At 45.1% G+C, this 10,618-nt stretch overlaps 1 protein-coding gene across 1 annotated transcript in view; it reads left to right on the top strand.

The window, feature by feature from the left end:
- The window catches only part of PARP16 (poly(ADP-ribose) polymerase family member 16), a 6,149-nt gene extending 640 nt beyond the window's left edge, over window positions 1-5,509 (top strand). Inside the window, exons 2-7 of the mRNA XM_009280491.2 lie at window positions 7-108; window positions 804-941; window positions 1,762-1,968; window positions 3,114-3,285; window positions 4,063-4,204; window positions 4,830-5,509. Coding sequence (XP_009278766.1) covers window positions 7-108; window positions 804-941; window positions 1,762-1,968; window positions 3,114-3,285; window positions 4,063-4,204; window positions 4,830-4,974 — 906 coding nt within the window. The 3' untranslated portion in view covers window positions 4,975-5,509. The remainder of the gene's footprint in view (window positions 1-6; window positions 109-803; window positions 942-1,761; window positions 1,969-3,113; window positions 3,286-4,062; window positions 4,205-4,829) is intronic.
- The last annotated feature ends 5,109 nt before the right edge of the window (window positions 5,510-10,618 follow it).

The following is a 10,618-nucleotide window of genomic DNA, read 5'->3' on the forward strand; positions in this document are numbered from 1 at the left end:
CGGTGCAGCCTCTTCGCCGCCGCGCTGCAGAGCTACAAGCGCGACTCGGCGCTGAGGCCCTTCCCGGGCCGCTACGCGGGCGGCGACACCAAGGACTTCGAGGGGCTGGTGAGTGCCAGTGCCCCCGGCCCCGGGGTGTATATCCGAACCGGGAGTAGGGTGTTCTACCCTCGGAGTGAGAAAGCAGCCTTGTGAAAGGGCTAGTTAGATGTGGGAGCCCAGGCCGAGCGTGCCTGGGCTGTTCTGGGGGAGAAGCGGGCGAGGTTGCCCTCTGAGGTGAGGGCAGCAGCACCTCAGGGTTACAAATAAAGCAGGATGAATTGTTTATCCAGTCAAGGAATCCAGGTTTTAAAGTACGTTTGGGATTCTGACCAATAAACCCACACTTGGAAACTTCCAAATCCAGTGTTGGACTATGAAGTCTTAGAAGAGCTTGCCCTACGTGAAATTCAAATTACTTTTGAAGGGTTTGTATTTTACATGGCCTGAACACCCCCTGTGTCTATCCCGCTGCAGATGCTGCACTGTGATGGCTTGTTTTCTTTCAGGAGTTTGTTTGATTGTTCTTGTATGTACCTTACAGATATTCTTGGTAAATACAAATATTTTATAACTTGTCTGGTATTTGCTTTTAGAACAAGTGACAAACTTTCCCACAAACTGGATACAAATGTTTATATCAGAACAGAAACTGTTTTTTAGTTTACAACCGATGAGGGTGAAATACTGTTTTGTTTTCACTAGAGGTCTCTGTTTAATCATAATGAAAAGAAGGAGCTTGTACTAAATGCCTCTCTTGTTAGCTTGCAGATACCAATGCTCTACCAAGCCTGAAAGAACTTCTGGAGCCTGTTCCAAACACAGAGAAAAGGACCTGGGATTTGTTTAGTTGGATTTTATCATCTAAGGTCTTCATGATACAAAGTACTAAGAAACAGGAGGTAAGTTTTGAGTTCTGAAAGTCTTGATCAGAATTTGTCTTTTAAGGCAAACTTGCACTTCAGAAAGTATTTCCTCCTGCCCCAAGTTAGTTGGTTATTGTGAGAGCTTGATGGTTCAACATGAATGCATTTTTTTTCTGTATATAGAGAGGGTTTTTTTTTTTTAAATAAAGTTTTCAGGAACACTACTTGGAAGAAATAGTTATCACTGTCAGTAGTTGATGATGGGCAGTGATTGTAGTTGGTTACTCCCATTAACATAGCATGTACCTGCACGTTCTAGACCAAGATAGTCCAACTCAGTTGTCGTGGAGCTAGGTCCTGCTTCTCACTGAGAAAGACAATTTTGTACTTCTGCGTACTGCCCCAAAAATGGAAAAGTCGAGAGCCACTGAGAAAATTCTGTAACAGGGATCAAAATAGTTGTAGAGATTAGCAGCAAGATGAAAACAACGTCTGTTTTCACTTTTTTCCTCTTCCAAGATCAGCTGATGAATATATATCGTCTATATATACCGTAGCCAAAGTGGCACGGTAGAATTGTGATATTGTCCTTACATCATCAATTAATTCATAATCACAATTCAGGTTTGTTTTTTTTTCTGGAAAGAAGAGTTAGGATTTAGCTTTGATAGCAAGGAACTGTCAGAATTCTCACTGTACGTTTACGCCTTCTGAATTGTGACAGTGTTGAATGCTAATGCAGAAAGCTTAATCAAAATACATAAAGCAGCGTGAAAGACTAAGGGACAGTAAGCAAAATTTCCAGTGAGTGATCTAACCCCATAAGCCAACACTCATATTCCTTCCTGTTTTTGAGTACGAGAAGATCCAAGAACTCACAGGGATGTCTGGGGCTGCGGTTCCTGCTCCGGACTACCTCTTTGAGATCGTGTATTGCGATCAAATGAATACCAAGTTTGCTGAGACCAAGGGAGAGCGGGACCTCATCTATGCCTTCCACGGCAGCCGCCTTGAGAACTTCCATTCCATACTGCACAACGGCCTGCACTGCCATTTGAACAGGGTGAGGCTCCTGGTATTGACACCATTTTCTGCTGGTCACTTGCAGATAGTGACACTTTTTAAAAATAGGCCCAAATTCCTTTAGGGATATGAAATGTGCTGATGATCTTACACTGCTGTTTTTACTTCAGTGTAGGCCTTTGTGGATGGTTGTGTTGGATTTTCTAGTTCAGCCTGAGGGTAAAAACTGGAGGCAGCATGAAACCCTTTTCTCCGGTGTGACGAATTATGGCTATCCTTTGCTTCTTTGTACGGAAGTGTAATGCCTCTGAAAATGCTGGCCTATCTGACAGCCTGCAGCTGGAAAGTGCCTGTGCATGGAGGAGGAGGATAGCGGCCCAGGCAATGCAGAGATTCTCTCTTTCTGCCTGGCTTCAAGTTTAGATCAACTAAGTTTTAGGTGCTACTTGCAAATGGAGCCTTCTTTAAATGGCCTGGTTAAGGGAGACATCCTGTAGGATTTGCACCTCTTCTGATTTCAGCAGAAAGGCAGTTGGGACTCCTGGCTTTTTGTGTCATCTGTAAAGCAGCTTTGACACAACAGCTGTTTAACCTTCCAGTCAACCTGGACCATGTTTTTCCCCCCCACGTTCTTTATGAGTAATGGCTTATCAGGTACAGTGGACTTACTGGATTAATAATTTTAGCCAGGGTGGCAAATCTCCTGATTCAAAGTTATTAAAACAGTTAGATTTGAAAGGAATTCACAATTGAAAACTACTTCCCTCTTTTCTAGTAAAGCATGGATTTAAATGCTAGTAAAGCCTTGTCTTGTTTGTGGAGGTTGGATTATTTGAATGACGGCAGTCTCAATAAATCAGTGAAATGCCTCTAACAGCAGTGCAGTCATGTTGATATAAAATACTTACGCTGGCAAACTAAATCCAAATCCGGGAAAGCATGAATCTGTCCACACCAAGGGCTGTGCCAAGCAGCTAATCTGAAGGATGGGAGAGGGCAGCTGCCCCACCCGAGGAAGTTGTGCCAGGACAAAAACAGTGCATGGACCAGGCCCAACACGGGTCAGAAAAGCCTTTCTTAGTTTACCTTCAGAAACAGAACTGCCAGTCTGAAAGTAAAGAACACTTGTATGTTGTTTATAGTTTGTGCTACAGGATTTTAGGACGTATTTCTGCTCCATTTCAGACGTCCCTGTTTGGTGAGGGTACCTATCTTACCAGTGACCTGAGCCTGGCTCTCCTTTATAGCCCTCATGGTCTTGGTTGGCGGCAAAGCGCGTTGGGCTCTATCCTTAGCTGCGTAGCTGTTTGCGAGATAATTGACCATCCAGATGTAAAGTGTCAGGTCAAAAAGAAAGGTGAGTCTATTGCAATAATAACTACGTGTAGTTCACCTCTTACTTAGCACTTCTCATATTTCAGCTTTGTGCATATATGCTATCATATGAACAGTGCAGTGTATGGAGTGTGGATACCCTTCAGCAGAAACTGGCTGCAGACTCCTTTTCCGATTGACCCCTCACAAATGCACAACAGCCTCGTTGTCCGTGAAGCTTCTCTTAAAATAGTATATTTAAGGGGTAGAAAATATTTTGGTGGCATCATTTGTTTTTCCTAGTTTCAGTAGTATGATAAAATCATGTTCCATAATGCCTGATCATTTCACCTGTGATGGTGGAACAGAAGCATCACAAATGTATCAAGAATGAGCTATGTTAGATGTCTGGGAAGCCTCTGCTCAGATTGTCCTTCTCCTTTGACTTCTTCCTGCTTGCAGGGCTCAGTCAGTCCTTCGACGTTGTTTTTCTTTCCCTGTTAATATTAGCAGCTCCTCAAGCACTGTGTGGGAGACCGGCCTCCTTTTCGCTCTGGTCTGGGCCATGATACCATCCATACCAAGGATGACTGGGAGTGGTATAGCCTCAAGCAAACTTTTCAGTCTATTCTTGGATGCTAAGGGATTCAGGGGAATACCAAGACTAGATCTTTGGTTATCTCATTCCCACTCTTGTGTGTGTATGTGTTGGGGGGTGGGTGGGTGTTGGTTGTTTGCTTTTTTACAGTTACTTGAAGTTGTGCATCTCTTTTTGCTTTTCTGTTCCCCAAAAGACTGCTTCTTTTCTCTTCCCATGCAGATTCAGAAGAAATAGACAGAAAAAGAGCAAGAGTGAAAAACAGCGAAGGGGGTGATGTACCACAGAAATACTTTGTTGTCACAAACAATCAGCTCTTACGAGTTAAATACTTGCTAGTATATTCACAGAAACAGCATAGGAGGTAAGAGTTCAGCTGTCTAGAGCGATGAGCATGCTATGACAGCCAGATAAGCACATCTCATTTTTGAAAAGCAACAGAAAACAAGCAAGAAAGATATGCGGCACTGCCAGAATTTGGTTTTAGTCTGTTTCCTGTGAAATAAGGCTTACACCGTCATGTTGCCTCTGTCTCACTCTTTGACACTCCCAGGCTCAGCTAAATTTGCTTTTTCGCCAGACCTGTAAGCACTTAGTATCTTTGAGAGCTCTAATAATCCGTTTGTGGCAGGAAAGAAAGAGTGAAACACTGACAACTGCAGCTCTTAAAACTAGGGCAGTTTTAACTCTGCCCATATTTATCTTAAGTGGCAGCATTCACCCAGCTAATCAACATGCGTGTACAGGCCAGGTAGTTGCAGCTCCAAGCCACAGAGAAAGGTGTGAACATGGGGAGAAAAGACAGGGTTGTGCACGGTGACTTAGGGAAAAGGGATAAGGAAAACAGGCTTTGTTAGTTACGGGGATTGTGGAACAGCTTTCTGGTTTTATTGCACTAGCTTAACCATTTAAAATAACAAAACCTAAGATACTCTTTGCCAAGGTATTCGTACGTCTCTGACAGAATTCATGCACTTTTCCCTTTTCAGGCCTTCTAGTCAATCTTCCTGGTTTTACACCCACCGTTTTGCCGTCATGATGATGCTGTACCTACTGCTGCTAATAGCGATAGGGGCCAGCAACTCGCCAACCTTCGTATACTACTGGCACAGAATGTTTGACTCAGAGAGATGAATTGCCCGAGATGATAAACTGTTATTTTCACCACGTGCCTTAATAATAGCCAATCTGCAATGCACTGCATCTGTTCCAGAGCTCTGGAAAGAAAGGTGCCTGGAGCTTTCCAGTTCTGTCTCCAATATATTATCCTCATGGCATCTTTCCATTTATTCTAATTTCTGTGTTCCAGTGATTCATGAGGATGCCCAGTACAGCTGAAAAGGATCACAATGGTGCAGCTTAGCATGAACCAATTGTTAAGGGTCCATGGGAAAAAGTTATTTAAAATTCATGAAAACTCAGTGTGGAAACACTCAGGTGTAAGTACTTTCTGTCAAACTGAGGTGGTAATATTTGCACAAGTTGGAAAGGAGGATTTTTCTGCATGGCAGGCAAAGCAACCTGTAGAGAGTCTTACTAGTTTGTTTTCAGAAACTGAATTTAGTGATGTTTAGCATGTATCAATGCAGATGGGATCATTTTTAAAACTAACTTTGGCTTTGGCCAGGAATTTTTATATTTGAGCATAATGATTGTAAGAAAACAACAAGAAATAAAACCACCACCAAAATGGAAGAAGTTAAATGGTGTCTAGTATGGGTTTTTTTTCCCCCGTAAAACATCTACAAGGTTCGTGCTCTCAGCCATGATCTGTCTTGTCCTTGGTTAGTGTGCGGATCAGACAAACTTGGGCCCTTCAGCATCAATACTGTAAGGATTATTCCTATCAAACTGCCTTCCACTTGTATTTTCTGCACCAAGAAGAGGGCAGATGGAGGGTTCCACTTACGCTGCCACCTGACAGGCTTTTTGGGGTTGGGGCTGCCTGGGTTTTGGGATCCGGTTCAACATTTTTGCCTGTATTGAACTGTTTTCAGCCTCCCTTTATGAACAAATGGACTAACTAGCAGTAACGTGCCAACTATTTCCTGAAACATTTGTAAGAAATGGAGTAAAATGGCAGCAGAACTGGTAGGGTTGTATTTTATGTCTGTGAACATTTGTGGTATAGTTAACTTCCCATAGACTTCACTTAGGCCTCCGCGTGACAACCTGTGCGCGATACTGTATGTTTGTAAGATAGACTGTCCACACGAAGTTCTCACAAAGAGGCTGAGTTTCCTCTGGTCAGAATTACGGCAGTTACGCTGTTTGTGAAGTGCTTTGGCTTAACGCTGGTGTGTAAAACCTTAGTATCTCTCAGATTCATCTTTTCTAATCTTGAAGGGCATTTTGGGGATTTGTCTGAAAACACACATACAGGTATGCACAAGTTAGCCGTGCAACATAAACAGGGCAACACTCTCCCCCTCCTGCCCTAGTCCAAGTCCTTTGCATTTGCTGTTGTTACAAAGCAACCTAAAACTACCTGAAACTGAAAAAGGAGCAAAGGACTGTCCTCCGATTGGGCATGGCATAAACCCGATGAAGAGCCCAGGAATTCTAGGCAAAGAAAAGCTCGATACGTGCCACAGTTCAAGCTTGCGGTCTAGCTTTTAGTAGTGGACTTGATAAACACAAGTTTTCATTGCACAGTGAACCCTAACCACAAAAAAAAAAAATCTCATCACATATTTCCAGCAAATGAGTCTATGATTACTACCTTACTCATTAAATATTTCAAAGAAAATCTCTTCTTTCTCTGATGTTGTTCTGGTACCTAATTGCCAGAAATAATGACCTGGTAATCAGGTTTTCTAACTCAAGGCTGAGAACAAGTTCATTTACAGCAACCCCTCTTCTTGGTGGATGGAGCTAGAAGCATTTATTCCAGTTAATTTTGCTGCCAGAACAAATTTATTTATTCACCATACAGCCTGCAAAACAAGAACATTATAATCCAATTCCCCATTGCCTTTTACAGTCCATTAATAACGCTCACTGTTAAAGCACATTGCGTTGCCTCAGCCCAAGAAATGTACGTGCTAATTATAGCGTTGATTTGCAATTAAAATATACATAAACCAACAATTTATTGCACAACAAATTCAACTACTTTATAGTAGTTTACTCCTTGATATTCCAATGCAGAAACTTGGGGTTTGAGACATGCATGGGGTTCCTGGGAGTATGTGCCCATTTCTGGTCCACCTCAGCATGTGATATATAATGTGCCATATATGTGTCAGTTTAGGGTAAAACCAGCCAGAAAACCTAGAGGTATTTGATGCTATCTAAAGGATATCGTGTTGTTAAAAGGCTTGTACATCTGCAAATGAAACATACTTTGGAACAGACGGGCTATCGGGGGCCCTTTGGAAAAGGAGGTGGTTAGGCAGCAGTTGTGGGGTGGATGGCTGTTTGCACTGCAGGGAAAGGCACAAACCTGGGAGTCCGCGAGTCAGACAAAAGGAACAGATGGGGAGGGACACGGCAGGGTTTTGAGGCTCTCTTCTTAGGGTTTCTTTGCATAGGAAAGTTTCTGAAGAGTAAGCAAAAGGAATGAAGGCATAGCGGCCGTTCAGCACTATCTCCTAATGTCTGTCTGGGCTTTTATTTGGCTTTAAGCCATTAGCTGAGCTCTCTTCCCAAGTGTGGGGCAACAGCATCCCTGTAGGGAGCTAGTTCCCAAGCTGGTCTTCTGCACCAGCTGCTCCAGGCTGTGTCCCCAGAGAGAAAAGTCTTGCAGGGGCTCTCATTGCAGATGCATGCAGTTCAGCACTGCGATTAAATCGGCAGGTATTGAAGGAAAAAATCAGCTTGTTCTGCTTTGCACAGTTTAAATAGACCCACAAGAAAGAGGTGGCTGCAGGTAGGGGCTGAGTCCTGACGGACATGTCTCGAGTGCCCCTCGGAGGACTCGTGGCCCCATCCCTCACGCTCCCAGGCCTGCAGGGATGCTGGGCACAACCTCCTCGGTGCTTCAGCTCCACATCTGCAGAGCGGGGTAACGCTGTCCTCAAAGGCAATGGGAAAACAAATACATTTAAGGTGCTCAGATTCTACCTTAGCAGGCCAGCAAAATACTTAATATCCTACTCCCACGCTTGTTTTCTGTGCTCCCTGCTGATTTCAGCATGTGTTTCCCAACGTGGCGAGATGCAGTCAGCTGAATTCATGCGAGTATTGTGCTGAGTAACTAACAATATTATGAATTCACCCAAGGTTTGCGTTAACCTCTTAAGCCACTTGCGTGGCTCTTTGAACATGCACAGTACTATAAAAATGCTAATGGGGAATGAATCAGAATTTCCTCCCGAACAAAGGACCGCTGTGTCTGAAGCAGGCAGCCCAGGGTGAGGTCGAGGAGTTGTAAAATACAGAGCTACCTGTGCCTATTAATAAGTTCGTTACATTACTGTGGTGAATATTAAGGAACTGTTACCGAGTCAGACAAATCCCACCCTGCTGTGACTGCAAGAAGCGTGGCAGCTGGTGTTTCCCAGGGTGAATGGGCAGATTTTGGGGAAGTGGGAGAATTTTCCTCCCATAAGGGGAAACAGATAATAAATATATGTATGGAGAGATTTCAGGAGCCAGCTGAGGAGGAGGGCAGGTGCTGTTGGAGACCATGGTTTGAGGCACCGTGGGGAGAGAGGGAACCACTGCAGAAAGCAGGATCACCCCCAGGGCGGGGAGGAGCGAGGCTCCAGGTTTCGCATTCCTGATGAGTGATGCAAAAATCTTTTGCTCTCTAAAGTATGAATGGATTTAAGAAATGCAGAATCAGAAACGTGGGGACATTCAAGCCAGGCCTGGGCTTCAGTCCACCTCTGGCAGGACCCAGACCTGGGTCCATCCCCAGTGACCCAGAGGCTGCCCCAGTCCCCCAGGCAGGTGCTGCCTGCCTGCTCACTCCCCCTTCCTGCATGCATTGGGTGCAGAGCTTGGCAGCACGCTCTTCCAGTGACATTTTCCTTCTATCATGAAAGCTGTCACTTTGGGCACCTTGCCAACGCTCTGGGCTTCCCAAAATGTCAGCCTTGAGCACCAGCAACGGGAGGGAAGGTATCAAAAGGCAGGCAGAAAGAGCAGGGCTGGAGTGCCTGCAAGCATCCTAAGGGATGTGCCGTCCTCCCAAGGTATGTATCCTTGCCAGCATCCCTATTTTCCTACCCTTCACCTAAAGCCAAAACTGGTTCTGCCCTCTCACTGTACCCATGGGGTGTCTTTACATGGGTGGGTCCCTCCCACAAGGGAAAAAGTGCTTCTTGCTCCTCAGAGAAGGTCTCTGAGCTCTCCTGCCGCTGTATAAGAGGGGACAAGTGCCCTAAAGTGTGTGCGCAATGCTGGACCTGTTCTCCCCCTCTCAGCAGAAAGTGGATGAAGAACGCTCTTACATTAAAGACACTTTACTGCTTATTTGAGACTTGCCAGAAAACAAACACACCTTCAGGATCTGCCTCCCATTAGCCATCATCAGTAATATAAACAGTGAGACCAAATGAGCATCTGATGAATAAATTAGCTTCCCATACCATAAGTCATTCCCATTACCTTACAAGAAACTTTTATTTCCACTGGCCGAGCCGAGCCAGCCTGGCAGCAGCGAGCCCCGCTCCCGTTAGCGTTGCGTAATTAACCTTGAGCAGAATGAGCCCAGGAAAGCCGAGCGGCGATTACGCATCTTGTTGGAGTTTGGATGCTTCCTAAAGGGCTCACACTAATCCCGACCAGCCGGCCTGGGCTCCTGCAGCTCTAACTGAATTTTTTTCTCCTTGGGCAGCATGTTTAGCATAAATGATAGTTAGTGTGGGGAAAGGTAAGGGCTCGACACGCGTCCCCAGCTTGGCATCACCCTGAGCACCATGGCTTCCCGCATCCTCACTGCCCAGCCTCAGCCAACCTGCAAACACCACTTGCCACGTCTCTAATTTTAATAATTTGTTAGCTGGGGCACTGGGAGACCAGTCCAGATCGTTTCTGACCGATGGAGATCCATTCCTTCTTGGATACAGGCTTGAGCAGACCCCCTTGGCACCCAAAGGAGATTTGCTTTCTTGGGGGAAGACATCTCCCAGCTTCCCTACACACGCAGCCACAGCAAGTTAAGAATTGTTTTTAAAACAAAGCTCTTTCATCCTGCTAAAGTCCAGACGCTCATTCAAAGCTGCAGTGGCCACAGAAATGCCCAGGGAGCTGCCTCCTGCCAAGTCCAGAGCTCCTGAGCTGCCCAAAGATTTCACAAAACAAAAAAAACCCAACCCACCTGGCTCAAAACTAAATATCTCTTCAAAAGCAAAAAATGCATTTAACAACAATCAGCACATAACAAATAAATAATCTACTATTTCTAATTGCATGAAAGGGAACAACACGGTTGAATAAAGCCACCTCTTCAACTCACACCCAGAGAAGACGCCTCCACCTTCACAAGCAACTTCTAGCACATTGGTGAAAAGCAAAATAATCCATTTTACTCACCACAGCTTAGCTGATGCCCTCCAGCAGCCTCCCTTGCCCTCGCAGTGCAGCCAAAGACCATCAGCACCCACCTGGCACCCATGGGTGCTGATGGGCCCCTTCACCCACAGGTGCTTCCCATCACCTTCCTCGTTGGGACACCCCAGGCATCACCTGTGGGGTGGCTACACCCACCCTGCTTGGGGCAGAGATGAGATGCTGGCGTTGGGCTAAGCCATTAAGGTAAAGAAAATGTATATAAATGAGCGAGGTGCAAACAGAGAGGAGAAAATGTGGGGTTTGCTCCTATTAGCCC

This window comes from Aptenodytes forsteri, unplaced genomic scaffold (genome assembly GCF_000699145.1).
Source record: "Aptenodytes forsteri isolate BGI_AS27 unplaced genomic scaffold, ASM69914v1 Scaffold83, whole genome shotgun sequence".
Taxonomy (NCBI): Eukaryota; Metazoa; Chordata; class Aves; order Sphenisciformes; family Spheniscidae; genus Aptenodytes; species Aptenodytes forsteri.